General features: G+C 39.9%; 1 protein-coding gene across 4 annotated transcripts in view; it reads right to left on the minus strand.

Annotated features, from left to right (window-relative positions):
• spock3 (SPARC (osteonectin), cwcv and kazal like domains proteoglycan 3) overlaps positions 1-16,004 on the minus strand; it is a 518,883-nt gene that overhangs the window by 244,842 nt on the left and 258,037 nt on the right. For all 4 annotated transcript variants that reach the window (XM_063046338.1, XM_063046336.1, XM_063046337.1 and 1 more), the window contains one exon: positions 10,063-10,171. In XM_063046338.1, the coding sequence (XP_062902408.1) occupies positions 10,063-10,171 (109 nt within the window). The remainder of the gene's footprint in view (positions 1-10,062; positions 10,172-16,004) is intronic.

Below are 16,004 nucleotides of genomic sequence, written 5' to 3' on the forward strand. Positions count from 1 at the left end.
TAGGATCTCAGGAGACTGCTTACTTAGCTGACAAACTGGATATCCAAATTTGAGGCTGTGTATACCTCAGCATTACAAAACAAGACCAGGTGTCACCCCTTCAGGTTGCCCTGCAATTCAACAGAATCATAGCTGAATAACTTTTGGCTTAACACTACTTTCACTCTTTCCCCTTACCACTTGATCCCCTTGTAGTTTAAATGCCTGTCAGAGAACGCAGAACCATACAGCATTTGAACCAGCCATTTGGCCCATGAGCTGTTGTGCTGATCTTGACGCTAATTTTTATAAATGTTCTCCTTCTGTAGCTCTCCTTTCTTTTCATATTTTTGTGTTTATCTAAAACCCTCTTAAAATTCACAGACTGCCTTGCATCAATTTTTCTCTGGTAAGATATTCCCGGCACCTCCCACTCAAGTAAAAACTTGCCACTCACATCTCCATTAGTGTTCACCCCTCTAATCTTGAATGTATGCCCTCAACTTTTGCCACTTCTACTGTGGAGCAAAGGCTCTCACTGTCTACCCTATCTACAGCTCTCATAATTTTTAAGAACTGCTATCAGGTCTGTCAATCTTTGCCTTGAATACATTCAATGAGTCTGCCCCCCGACATTCTGTGACAGAGCAATCCAAAGTTTCTACAGCCTCCGAGAGAAGGTTACCCTTATAACTATCTAAACGGGATGGCCCCTGGCTCTGGATAGCCTTGCAACGGGAGACATCCTCTCAGCATTAATCTTGCCAATCTTTCTCATAACCTTACATGGTTCAGTAACATTACCTCTGATTAATCTAAAAGCCAAATATTTGGAGGCTCAACCTGCTCAATCTCTCTCAATATTTCAATCCCTTCATGCAAGAAATCTATTCAGTACACATTCTTTAACCTGTCTCAAACATAAATGCATTCTTCCTTAAATAGGAAGGCCAAAACAGAAATAAACATATCAGTACTCTAAAATCCCTTCAGCCCACAATGTTCAGCTAATCTTTTAACCTACTCTACAATCAATCTAATTCTTCCTTTCTTCAGAGCTCTCCATTTTTCTATCATCCACATGCCTATCCAAGAGTTTCTTAAATGTCCATAATGTATCCACCTTTACCACTACCTCTCGAAGGCTGTTTCATACTCCCATCACTGAATGTGCAAAAAAAAAACTTTACCTCTGACATTCCCTTCTATATTTCATATTAGCAACTTCAGGTATGGTCTCACCAATAGATCACCACTTCCATTCACTAAGACAATTAAACACTCTACTAGAAGGTTCAAGGTACATTTATTATCAAAGTATTATGCAGTATGCACCCCCGATATACATCCAACACCATGGAAGCCGTTCAAAAGAAAAGCATCAACACCCCAACACACAAAAAACCCAAAATGGCACAAATGGCAACTAGAACATCAAAATCCACATGTGCAAAGAAAAACAAATCGCACATAGGGCAAAAAGAACATCAACAGAACACTAACAACCCCCGCGCAAAAATTCAAGTCACGCAATCAGCAATAAGAACATCAACACACCAGTGCGCAAAAGGCAAAAGAACTTCAAACCACCCAATGCACAAAAAAACAAATCGCACAAATGGCAACAAGAACATCAAACGCTCATGTGCAAAAAAAAACAAATCATGGAAACGACAAGAACTCAAAAACCCCACCCTGCCTCGCACGCGCAAAAATAAACAAATTGCACAAATATCAAGAAGAACATCACAGCCCCCTGTGCAATAAACAAATAAAGGAAACAACAACAAGAACATCAATCTTACATGCACAAAAAAGTCAAATCTTGCAAATGGCAACAAAATCATCACCCCCACCCCACTCACACGAAAAAAATACATATCGTGCAAATGGCAATGAGAACATCAACCCCACCCTGCATGCACAAAAAAACAAACCATGCAAATGGCAACAAGAACCTCAACCCCACCCTGCACGCAGAAAAAAAAACAAATCACACAAACAGCAACAGGAACACCAACCCCAGCCCTGTCCCTCGCGCACAAAACAAAACAAATTGTGCAAATGGCCACAAGAGAGAAGAGGTGAAAACTCAATTGTTACATGCCTCATGGGTACCTTGTGACTGACTTATGACCATGATGTAATTGAGTATCTGATGAGCATGATGTAATGGTTGTAGAGATCACATGATGTAATTTTCCCGCCGATGAGGTCACATGATGACATGTTCTCACCAGGTATATAAAGGGAGACCCCTGCTGTGATGCAGTTAGTTCTTCCAGTTGAGGTTTAAGTTTAGTTCGCTATTTAATTTGTTAGGTACTCCGTTGTACTGCGTATTCATCTTATGATGCAGTTTCGTTTTAAAGTGGAGTTCTACTTTCTATTGTAAGTAGTGTTGCACAGTGAAGACCTTACTAAAGTACAGGAACTCGCAGAGTCGAGTAATGCGGATGTTGTTCGGCCGTTTTGGAGAGGATCGACCTTTATTGAAACTTCGTTCAAGAAATAGTGACCTGCATGAGATATCCTCTGCTAAAGCAGGAAGGATTGTGCAGTGGCTATTCTCCAGAGGAAAAGGTCAGTTCCTTTAACCCGTTTGATTTCCGTCGTCGTGAATCCTGCGGACAAGGCAGGTTCCAGCTGGGATCAGTAGTAACCTCACGTCTTCGAGGAATTCTTTACTCCAGGAAAGTCTCTCCTAATTGACTGTATAAGTCTCTTGGACTTTTGAATTTACCATTCTAAGAACTGTGTTCGAATTTACCACTTTAAGAACTGTTTTCGCATTTACCCTTTTAAGAACTGTTCCAGAGTTGCCATATAGCAGTTAACTTCTGGTTAAATTAGTCGTTTGAATATTTTTTTCGCTATTGTTGAGCAGAATTTAATAAATGTTTGTTTGTTTTTATAAAACCTGACTCAATTGATATTCATTGTTGCCGGTCACGTGACACAATATAAAAACATAAACTGCAGACCCAGAACTTTTGCACCATCCTCTGACAGTATCGAGGGAGAGACCATTCGAATGCAGAAGCATTCCCTCTGACAGGATAGTAGATAGACTGAACACTTGCTCGCCTTAATGTTTCAATCTTCTTTGATGCCTTAATCAGTGAGATCGGCAATAAATAGAATCGATCATGGGCTTGTGCCCCATCTCAAAGCTTCTTGACTCAAGTATGCTCCCCTTCTGGAATCTTCTCGGAGACTGCAGAGCAGCAGGTTACTCAATCAACCCGAAAACCCACCTTTAAACTGTAGATCACAGACTCCAACAGTACTGGACACACAACTTCTTTTTATTTTAAATGTAAATGAAGTGAAAGAAACAGTTTTGTGGTAGATGTTGCCTAGGTAACGTTGTTCATTGACGCCATTTTGACCAGAAGCTTCAAGTTAAAGGGAGTTAGTGCCACACAATGCAAATATCACATCAACTTGCAGGATAGCAACAGTAATGTGCATAATAAATTCAACAGCAGGATATATGCACCGAATGCTGCCCGACCTGCTGAGTTCCTCCAGCGTGTTGTGAGTGTTGTTTATATGTACATATTCTCTACTCTCATGAATCTTTTCATTAAATTTAAGTTGTTGTAATATGAGACTTGTGGCAATGTTGCCATTCTGCCTGGATGTTAGAAATTCACTAATAGCTACCTTGTTGACATACATAACATAAAGAGTAAGGTGATTATTATTTTTTTTTACCTGATAAACTAAAGAATTAAAGGTATGAATAAAATTGAGCTGTTACATATGTAACTTCCAAAACCAAGTATGTTCCTTGCACTTATGAAAGCAGTAGGAATGTATAGAAATGGAAAGCTTGCTCTCTGTTTCACACAACGCACATAAAAAATTGCTGGTGAATGCAGCAGGCCAGGCAGCATCTCTAGGAAGAGGTACAGTCGACGTTTCAGGCCGAGACCCTTCATCAGGACTAACTGAAGGAAGAGTTAGTAAGAGATTTGAAAGTGGGAGGGGGAGGGGGAGATCCAAAATGATAGGAGAAGACAGGAGGGGGAGGGATGGAGCCAAGAGCTGGACAGGTGATTGGCAAAGGGGATATGAGAGGATCATGGGACAGGAGGTCCGGGGAGAAAGATGGGTGGGGGGGAACCCAGAGGATGGGCAAGGGGTATAGTCAGAGGGACAGAGGGAGAAAAAGGAGAGAGAGAGAAATAATGTGTGTATATAAATAAATAACGGATGGGGTACGAGGGGGAGGTGGGGCATTAGCGGAAAGTTCCTTGTTGATGGTTGAATGAACAGAGCATCACTGGCAAATTGTGTAGAATATTGAGCAGCTGCTTAACTGTAGAATATACAGAATGTAAGTCACAACACATCAGCTGGAAACATTCAGAGACAATGTGTTCAAAGCACTCACCATTTCTACTTCAGTCAATACTAGTTTACTTTTTGAAGCAGTCTGGAGATATTTACCCAGAAGCTGTCATAACAAAGTAATTGTCTCTGAGAGATGGAAGTCTGACAAGGGAATACTAAAGAACTAGTAGAAAGACTTTTAACAATGACCTCTTTGGTCTGCAAACACTATTGACTGCATTTTACTGTTAACTGTTAGATATAAATGTCTTCTGCCATCTTTCAACCCTATTCCTTTCTGTTTTCATTCCTCCTCAGAACATAATGGAAAGATTCTCATTTTGAAACCTTCTGTTTCAGTAACAGGCCAAAATTTCCTATCCTCTCTATAGCTAATGAGGATATTTTCAAAGAATTTACAGAGCACTAAACATTAAAAATAAATTAACACCCCAAGTCTCACACAGCTTCAGATGTACACTGAGTGGTGACTTTATTAGGTACCTCCTGTACCTAATGAAGCAGTCAAAGAGTGCAGGTCCATGGTTGTCTGCTGCTGTAGCCCATCCACTTCATGGTTCAATGTATGTGTTTTCAGAGATGCTTTTCAAACTTCAAAGTACATGTACATTATACAACCTTGCGATTCGTCTCCTGACAGGCAGCCACAAAGCAAAGAAACCCAAAAGAACACAGTAAAATAGAAGACTGTCAAACACCTAATGCAGAGAGAGAGGAAAAAGCAAAATGTGCAAACTGTAGAAGTAAGAAGTAGCATTCAGAATGAAAGTGAGTCCACAGACATGAAGCCTGGAAATCCCTTGTGGCTAAAGGGATCAGGGGGTATGGAGGGAAGGCTGGTACAGGGTTCTGAGTTGGATGATCAGCCATGATCATACTGAATGGCGGTGCAGGCTCGAAGGGCCGAATGGCCTACTCCTGCACCTATTTTCTATGTTTCTGGACGAGTTTCTAAACAAGTTATCCTCTTGCTCCTGAGTTATAGGTACAATTCCCTGGGATTCTCTTTAATCCTACTTGCCAAACGCTCTTCATGGGCCCTCCTGGCTTTCCTAATTCCCTTATTGAGTTAGTTTCTGATTTCTTTATAATCCGTAAGAACTCTGTATGATTCTAGCTTCCTAAGCTTTCCAATTTTCCTTTTTCTTCTTGACCAAATTCTTTACCTGTCTCAACATCCAAGCTTCTCATACCTTGCCATCCCTGTCCTTCTTTCTGCCTGGAAGCTACAGTACTTGTCCATTATTCTGTGCAGTTGGTGCTTAAACACACTTCACATGCTGGGTGTGGACTTGTCCAAAAACAGTAGTTCCCAATTAACTCTCCTCAGTTCCTGCCAAACTCTCTCATAATTTCCCTTACACTAATTTACCCATATGGATTCAGTGAACCAACCCCCCATTATCCCCCTCCTGAGCGCAGCTGTGATACTGTTCCTGATTGTAATGCAACTCTCCCCTCCTCTTGTACCTCCCACTCTATCTTTTCTAAAACATCAAAACCACAGGACATTAAACACTCATTCCTGCCCCTCTCTCAACCAAGTCTCTGCAATACCCACATCATATTTTCATGTATTGTTACATGGCATGAGTTCCTCACCTTTACCTATAATACTCATAGCATTAAACCAGACACACTTCAAACTATAAAGTTTACCTGGTGTAGGTTCATCAGGCAATTTGGCCTACTTTGAATATTTGAGACTGGGGCGAAAGGTGGTTTATAACATTAGCACTTTTGTATTTGCTTGGGAATTCTGAACTTCCTGGCACATATGTAAAAGGTAAAAACAGGCCATCAATTCCATGTGGAATTGTTGGCATTTTGCACTGTTAGGGCATATTCTGGAGATATGGACTATCTCCATACCTATTAATTTCAACAGCAACCAGTCTTCAGATCTGAATATAGATTTTAGATTGGATTTAAAATGCAGTTCAGAACAGTGGTCTTCCTGGAGCTGCAGATTGGGGTTGATTGCAAACTAGGAAGCACCCCATTGACCTGAGATGTTTGCATGCGTATAAATGTAGCTCAGACAGAGGTCATTAACATTTATCCAGCGTGTGTTGGTGTGAAGTTCAAGGTGTTTGAAAATTATATGTAACTCAGAGAAGCATTATGAATATAGAAACTGTCTTATATAAATATAGAATTGTTCCATATAAATATAGAATTTGCCCTTTCGCATATAAATGTGATGTAATGTTGCACCAGAGAGCCTCTAATCAGAGTGACTCCATCTGTTGTTAGCTTGTGTGTGTGAATAAAGACTTTTATACTACCAGCTACGTCTCTCCAGTGGCTTTCATTGACAGTCACAACAGCGTGAAAATCAGAGTCAAGGAATTTCTTTCTAAACATGGTAATTGTTTTTCTTAGCTAATGTGCAGATGAAGAGATTTTACAACCAGTAAGGTGGCAAATAATCAGTTAAAGGAACTTGGTTATGAAGTATTAGTCATAGGTTAATTGGTGCAAACTTGATACTGAAATTGAGGTTGTGGTTTCAAATCATGTTCAAGAGACGTGAGCAAGAGTGTGTACTAAACCTTTTATGCAGTACAGAAATGGCTGCATTGTTGGAGGTGCTGTCTTTCAGATGTTCTCTCAGGTTATAAATATAGAACATTCAATGGCACTATTTGAAAAATAGCGAGGTTGATTTATCTTGTGTCCTAAACAATATCCCTCAATCAACGTTGTTAAAAATGACTCTTCTCACATCGTATTTATGGAAGTTTGCTTTCAATATTACAGTAGTGGTTACATTTCTATACGTTCTCTATTATATGCAAAGTGTTTTTAGATGCCTTGAGGTTATGAAAGGCTTTGTTTAAATGTTTTGCTTTGGTTATTTAAAAAGCCTTGAGCAAGAAGTGAAGTAGAACAAACTTGAATCATGAAATGGGATCTAAGGCAGGCTAAACAGACAAATTAGAACTTGTATTAGTATCTTCCAAAGAAATACAGAAAGCTCTCTGCACTTTGATCAGCTAGCCTTTAAGCTAGGCTGAAAATTTCCTTTGTTATATTTCACAGTCATTTTTGGCTATTGTACTTAAGCCTTTTTCTAAAAATTCTCATGTGAGGGTACAAAGTACATGACGTTGCAGTTGATTTTTAGCCTCTTTTAGAAAGTAGATACTGGTGTCCCCCGCTTTTCGAGCATTCGCTTTATGACACCTCGTTGTTACAAAAGACCTACATTAGTTCCCTGTTTTCACTAACAGAAGGTGTTTTCACTGTTATGAAAAAAAGCTGCGTGCGCACCGAGCAACTGCTCTCCCCCAGATATGGAACTGCATTCTCGCCGGCATTGCTTAAACACGTGCCTGTGAGCAGCTGCTTGCAAGATGAGTTCTAAGGTATCGGAAAAGGCTAAAAGAGCTTGTTACACTTAGTGTAAAACTAGACATAATTAAGCGTTTCGATCGTGGTGAACGAAGTAAGGACAAAGTGAGTTTGGCTTGTGGAAGTTGACGAAGATGATGTTGAAGAAGTTTTCGCATCCCATGACCAAGAACTGATAGATGAAGAGCTGATGCAATTGGAAGGGAAGGATAACAATCAAAACTGAATGCAGTAGCGAACGGACCGAAAGTGAAGTTGTCCTGGAACTGAACGTGAAGCAACTGCGCGAGATTTTCACTGCAATGATAAAGCAACGAAAGGGTACGACAGTTTAGGGTATATTTGCAGGATGGTTTAAGTCCTTACAAAGAACTGTATGATAGAAAAATGCACAAGGCTAAGCAGTCAAGCAAGCCTTCTACATCAGCCACAGCAGACGACGAACCTCGACCTTGGACGTCGAGGCAGACAGACATAGAAGAAGATGATCTGCCTGCCCTGATCGACGATGAGATGACATCCCCGTGTCCCACCACCCCAGTGGTCCCAATCCCCGGGCCGCGGACAGATACTGATCCGCGAAGAATGCAGGGGTAGCTGGGATGCACCCAGCACATCTTTAAGAAAAAAGCCGAAATAAACAAGCTTATTAATTAGGTGCTGCCCGGCATGTAATTGTTGGCCCAGATCAGAGCCAATTGCCGATTGCGTCGCCTCTGATCTGGGCCGACATTTATGTGCCGGGCAGCACCTAATTAATTAGCTTGTTTATTTCGGCTTTTTTCTTAAAGATGTGCTGGGTACATCCCAGCTACCCCTGCATGCTTCGCAGATCGGTATCGGTCGGCGGCCCGGAGGGTGGGGGCCACTGCACCACCCCAACCTCCGACGACTCAGCCTAACACACCACTGTCAGTGTGCTCGATGTCTTCCAGATTCCCGTAAGTGATACTACACTGTACATACATTATTTCTACTTTATATAGGCTGTGTACTTTTACATGTCATTTGGTATGATTTGACAGCTTCATAGCTTAAAGGTTACTGGAGAGAGTGTTTTTGCCAACAGCGCTTGCGTGAGATTTTCTGCCGAGAGCGCTTGCGTGAGATTTTCGCTACGGAGAACAGTTCAGGCAATGATTGTGGAAAAGTATTTCTACTTTGTATAAGCTGTGTATTTATCATATCATTCCTGCTTTTACTATATGTTACTGTCATTTTAGGTTTTATGTGTTATTTGGCATGATTTGGTAGGTTATTTTGGGGTCTGCGAACGCTCACAAATTTTTCCCATATAAATAAATGGTAATTGCGTCTTCGCTTTACGACCTTCCAGCTTATGAACCGTTTCATAGGAACGCTCTACCTTCGGATGGCGGGGGAAACCTGTACTCAGGAGTTCAACCTCAGAAAAAAAGTGTGAATTTAAACTCAAACATTTGTTAGGTTATTCTGCTACTTAGCTACGTACTGATCCAAATATATATTTTAATCAAAAGATCATACTGAAGACAAATGTGGTGAGTAAATGACAGTTCCATGGATAGCTAATAAAACAGGATCACTGATTATTTGGTTTTTAATGTCTGCTGAACCTTTGCCATATTATCTATCAAGCATATAAAAGAATGTCTCTAACGGTCTGTAAGTTTATTTTTCTTCTCCTTATTAGTCTAGACAAGCCTAGTGTAACCCTGTAAATCACTTATATAATCAAGCTATCACCTGTGCTCAAAATTAGACACAAATGTAGTATCATATACCCGTGTATATCTTTTTGAACAATTTGCAGTGTTATCTGGTGGTTTTTTGATAGATCATGAGTTTTAAAAAGTATGCTGCACATATTTTTTGTTATTCAGTCAAAAGTGTAGCTCTTGGGAAATTACACCTACCCACTTTAAACCAATCAGAAACACAATAATTAATATGATGCTGTAGAACACTATGTTAAATCCTCTTAGGTTACATAGCAGTTCACAGGGCAGAAATTCCATGGGATCCCAAACAATGCTCCAGAGGAGAATCTATGACGACAATGGAACAAAGTATGCAGAACAGTTCTAATATATCAATGACTTTGAGAACATTTTCTGTTTAATTCACCTTGAATGATTTGAGAATTAATTAAAGCAACATTTGCCTCAGAAAGGATTTACCATTTGGTAAAGATCAACTGCATAGTATAATGGAAAAAAAGGAGATCAGAAATAAAAGCTCTATTATGTGCGAAATATATAAATGACCTCATTATTTAGCAGTTAATTGTTTAACATTAGCAAATCATATAAGCCTTGTAGCTTTGATGAGGACAAAATTAATTAGCAGGTGAAAAGTAGTGAATATGTGGTATTAGTAATTTACCTGTGCGTTAGTCTTCTGTGACTAATGCAAACCACTCGATGGTTGTCTTGAGCAATGCACACTTTATGCCGGCTGCATTTCACATTTAGACAGGGATCTTTAGCAGCATCTAATTTTGGAGAAAGTAATTAGAAAGAAGTTAATATATTTGTGGTTCCAGATTGTACTCGTAATGGCTACAAAATTGAAACTAATTTGTTTGCACAACAGCTGTTAATTCCAGACCTAAATGTATTTGCCATTTTTCTTTTCAGTTACAAGATGATTTGAACAGTGAAACGTTTTACCAAAATTGCAGTTGAGGCAGCAAGAATAAGCTTTTACAAAGAAATCTGATGATTGCATACATCATTGCATAGTAAATCCTGATTAAAAGCTATTTGCAATGTTATTTGGATTTAATCTAGGTAGTTGATACTGGTAAAGACTCATTTTGATAACTTGTCAGTTTCTGCTCTACTGTTTTTGGATTTCATATAAATAGACACAAGAACGTGTTAAGTACCTAAAGATATGAGCCACTAACACAACAATTTAGCTACACAAATTTTAAGTTTTTTATGGTGCTATCTGCTTGATGGATTTGAGTGATAGGAGTACACTTATATTGGTCTTTGCTATATAGTATATATCTTTCTAGCGTAAGAAACCATCACACACGATGTCCATTATAATTGAACTTTAGTGACATATTTATATAGACAATACTGAAAACCATGAAAAATTATTCTGAATATTGGTCTTAACTACTAGACACGCTAGGACCTTTGCAAATATATCTTAATTAAACATCCTTACAACCTGGCACAAAATATGAATGTATTATTTTTAATTTAATGCTAATTCAGTAAAGCACAATGACAAATGTTATTCAACACTGAACTCTGCACTTGTGAGGAAGTCTACAATTTTTCTTCTTTGGTTATTCTCCAAAGAAAATTAGCTTTCCTGTGCCATGCAAATACTTATTAAGATTAATGGCATTTCCACCATGTACCTACTTTGTGCGATTTTGTGAATAAGACATGTAAGGCTTGTTTTATGAGCTTTAACAAAAGCTGCAGTCCTTTTCTTCCATTACAAACAAACCAAAACCAGTTGCCTTATACTGACCTCACTGCCTGTTAAAGCGAACACAACGACTCAGTGATGGTATTTGTGAATTATGTAGAACAGTACATGTCATCTGTCACACATAACATTATCCTATAACATAACCTGATTTGACAGACCAATAGAAGCAGGAAGTATCAGGGAAGTGCCGTGTGTAGATTATAATTTTTTCCTCTCAGTTTTGCTCAGAATAACAACTGACTACACAAGAATGAACTTACAAGATGTAAAAGTGAATGATGAAGAGCTGGCGAATTATCTACAGTGCCTTGGTCAATACTGTATCCTCAATCAGTGTCAATGAGATAGGTGGTACAGTGGTACAGCTTGTGGAGCTACAATCTCACAGCTCCACTAGCAGCTTACTCCATAACTCTACAGTTATAGGTCAAACTTCCAAATACATCTCACTGGCTGTAAAATTATGCAGTACATTTTACTAATCTCACTTAGTTTTCTATCTGAGATAGATTGACCATCACTTCAAATCTATTCTTCCTCCTTTCAGAAAAGACCAATCAGAAGTAGCAGGTTAGGGCAAAAAACACAACTGATCTGAAAACTTCAGACCCTCCTGATTCATTCAGTGAATGATACAACTCTCTCCCCTATAAAATGACAGTGAGTCTATGAGCTACCATTTGTATCTGATTTTCCAGTTTGTTCCTGTATAACTGATCATACATGACTGAGTTAAATCTGTGCTACTGCATATTACCATTGCTATCATTTGGTCCTGTAGAAGTTACTTAACCAAGGTGCCTCGTTAATTAATTATATTTCTTTTGGCTAATTATTTTGGCATGCCTTTGAATACGCCACCGCAGTTCCCAACAACAATTTTAAACATCTCCAACACACAATGAGTTAAATTTGAGGATAAAGGCTGGGAATAGAAACAGACATTCTGACTCAATGAGTCTGGGTCAACCAGCAAGCCCCTATTTATATAAATCCCATTTTGCTCTTCTTACACTCTCATTATCTTTCCTTTGATTTTACCACCCATCTACACATTAGTGACAATTTAGTGGCTGATTAACCAACTAAACCACACTTCTTTGGGGAAGAAACAGGAGCACCTGGAGGAAATCCCACACGATCACAGGGAGAATTTGCAAATTCCACATACACAACACACTGGAATCAGCAGATTTCCAGCACTTGCAGTTTTTCTCTTGTTTGTGATTAGACAACACTGGAGACCCAGACTGATCCTAGGTTGCTGGAGCTATCAGGCAACAGCTCCACTTGCTGTGAACCAGTGCCACCCAACTGTACTCACTCCTTTTACTTTGGGCAATCATGGAACTCAAGAAATTGGTGACCCTAGCATGGTGTTGTAATGTTTCTCCCGAGGAAAATATGTTAAAAAATCAAATATTCACCAGTTACTATATTATTCACTCAATTGGGTGTTGTTACTTATAATATCCTGAGATAGCTAGAAATGAAACTGTAGCATAAAAACTGGCATTAGTAGCATTTATAGTGATCAAGCTTGCAGTTCTCATAGTATTAATACCTACAATACCCGACCAATTGAATTGTACTAAAAAACATCACAGCTGGCAGCTTAGTCACATAGCGTTTGGCGTAATGCTATTACAGACCTGGCAACACGGTTTTAATTCTAATGCTAATTGGTCAAATCGATATAAATTTGGCTGTGGGGGCTCGTTGGGTCATAAGGGCCCGTTAATATGCTCAGTCTCTAAATATAGCTAAATAAATATTGATGAGTGATCTTGTTAATGTGATACTCCTGTCCCATACTTCCAGCATCATCACTTAGTACTAATTTAGCACAAGCAACCAATGAAGAGTTTCTACCCCAATATTCACATCAAGCCTTACTTAGGTGTCAATGACAAAAGATGCCATAATTCAAAAAATAACTTATGACCTGTCATCATTAGAGCCCATCTCACTTACTGCTTGCTTCCAAGCCTGCCATGGTATAAACTGAACTACCTTATTTTTGGAAGATCAACTGAGTGAATTCTGAAAGCTTATCTGCAAGGCACAGCAGGCTAATTATAACATTCTGTTATGAAATACAGTATATGCATTCCCTCTAATTATATCTATTTGTTGTAGAATAAATATAAGTTAAATATAACAATATTTAAGTGTTTATGTTCATAACTGACTTCAAGCCAGGAACTGATTAGCAACACAAGGACACAGTATTCCCATAGGGTTGGAAACAAAGGAAAAGAGAAACATTAATTTCTAAAGGCCTTTTAATGACCTCAAAACATCCCAAGGATCTTTGCTGGTAACGAACTACATTTGTTGTCTAGTTACTGATATATTGGGAAACATTGAAGCTAATTTGTATAATCTAATAGGAATCAAAAACTAATTTTATTGACGTTAAATACCCTCAGCACCAACTTTAAATAGCCAGAACATTTACGTTCCTTTCCTATTCTGCCGCAAAACCCCCTCTATGCCCAATAAAGTCCAAGCAATCATTCTGTCAGCAGCTATTTGATCCCAGCCTTTGCTAATTGTCTGAGATCCTAAAATCCTCTCAATGTTATTCCACTCCAACATTCCTCTCTGTTGCCAGAACTGGGGTCTCCCAAATGATATTCAGCATCTCATAAATGAGCTCCTAAACCATGTATTTTTCTTCAGTATTGCCATCACTCAAGACATAGTACTTTATGCTCCTAGCTTCCAGACTCACTTTTACATTCTTCATTTATATCCTTTTCTAGTACGTTCAGTGAGTAAAACTTTACATCAGTCACATAAGACATGGTGCAGAAATAGGCCATTTGACCCATGGAGTCTGCGCTGCCAATCGATCATGTCCCTTACTGCCACTGCCCGCAAGGAGTTTGTATGTCCTCCCTGTGACCGTGTGGGTTTCCCCTGGGTGCTCTAGTTTCCTTCTACAGTCCACAACTGTACCAGTTGGTAGGTTAATTGTTGAGGCTAGGATTAAATCAGGGGATTGCCTGTCTCGAAGGGCCGGACAGGCACTTCTCTGCTATATCACAACAAAATCAAAGTAACATTCTTGGGCATCTTTCAGTTCCTATATATAAAGCATCCGTTAGTCTTACGAGACCATGGATCTGCATCTGGAAAGTCTTCACTCTCCAGGGTGCGGGCCTGGGCAAGGTTGTATGGAAGACCAGCAATTGCCCATGCTGCAAGTCTCCCCTCTCCACGACACCAATGTTGTCCAAGGGAAGGGCAAGGGCCAATACAGCTTGGCACCAGTTCCTAATAGCTCAATAAACACTAGGAATGCTCTTCCAATGCCTGAACATCCCAAAACCCCAATACTGCCATTTCTACGAGGGAGAAATTAGATCACAAAGGAACACAAGTAATCAGATCATCTGTGCCCAACTAACCTGGTACAGGGTGCACATAAAGTTTGTGCTACATCTAATTTGCATAATCTCTCTGTCCTGGTAATGTTAACAACGCTGATATTGCTTTAAAGTACATTTGTAAGCCAAACTTCCAGAGTAGCCACAACAGTTATAAATATCACACCAATTGAACCTTATCAAGATGAATAACTTGCTTACAATCAGTGGCACAAGTTGTTCTGAAAGCCATGTAAATATAGTCAAAGCAAATTCAGAGCAAAAAGCCCAAATATTCAAGTCTGGATCTGAGTATTCCAGATGGAGATATGCTCAATATGGCAGATGAGAGTGTAGTCTGTGAAATGGTGCACTCAATCCATCACGTATGCCAGGTATTTGTTTTCTCTAGTGGCTTAAGGCTCATGATCGTTCTCTAATTGAGCTGTCGTGGGCCGTGATGAAGCCATAGGCACTTGGATGGGCCTGAATGAGGACTGCCTTTTCATTGACTACATGAAGCAATCCATGTTCCAAACTCTTTCTCTAAATATTAATGATTACATTCCTGGCGATTTGGGGCAGGACAGAGACGTGGTAAGCACACTGAAATCTGTGCTGTGTTGGGATCTGGTCCCTGTAGGCTGGCTCCCCTGTTGATGCTGCTCTCCAGTGTTCACTCCCTGGAAGACAGGCTGGATTGCTTTCATCTGTGGCTGACTCAGCCCGATATTATATTGTGACTATATATGCTATCATAACTGTATGTGCTGTGTGCTGTGCGTGACTGGCATATACTGTGTTTTGCACCTTGGCCGCAGAGGAATGATATTTTGTTCAGCTACGCACACATGTATGGTTGAATGACAATTAAACCTGAATTTGAATTTGAACTTGAACTTGGATTGGTGCTGCCTCCTGCAACATGCAAAGCTCACCAATTCCATCACCTTCTATACTGTCTCCCACCCTACCCTCAAATTCAACTGGTTCACCTCTGGCACTTTTCTCTCCTTTCTTGATCCAGCTGCTTCCATTTCAGGAGGCAGACCATCTACTAATATCTTCTACAAACCAACTGATTCCCAGAGTTACTTTGTCTATACCTCTTCCCACCTGTCATCTGCAAGGAGGCAATTTCCTTTACTTAGTTCCTCTGCCTCAGCTGCAACTATTCTCATGACAAGGCTTTTCACTCCATGACATCTGAGATGTCCTCCATTTTCTGAAAGTGGAGCTCCCTGGCACTGCTATTGATGGAGCCCTCACTCGCATCTCTTCCCTTGCCCGTATACCTGCCCCATCACCCCGAGGCATAACAGGGACAGAGTTTCCATAGTTCACACCTACCACCCAGCAGCCTACACACCAATACCTCATTTTACATAGCATTCACTGCCTCAAATGCAATCTCACTACCAGGAACATCTTGCCCACTTCTCCTCTCTACACTTTCCACAGGGAAAGTCCTTCCATGACTCTCTCGTCTGGTCA

This window comes from Mobula hypostoma, chromosome 4 (genome assembly GCF_963921235.1).
Source record: "Mobula hypostoma chromosome 4, sMobHyp1.1, whole genome shotgun sequence".
NCBI lineage: Eukaryota > Metazoa > Chordata > Chondrichthyes > Myliobatiformes > Myliobatidae > Mobula > Mobula hypostoma.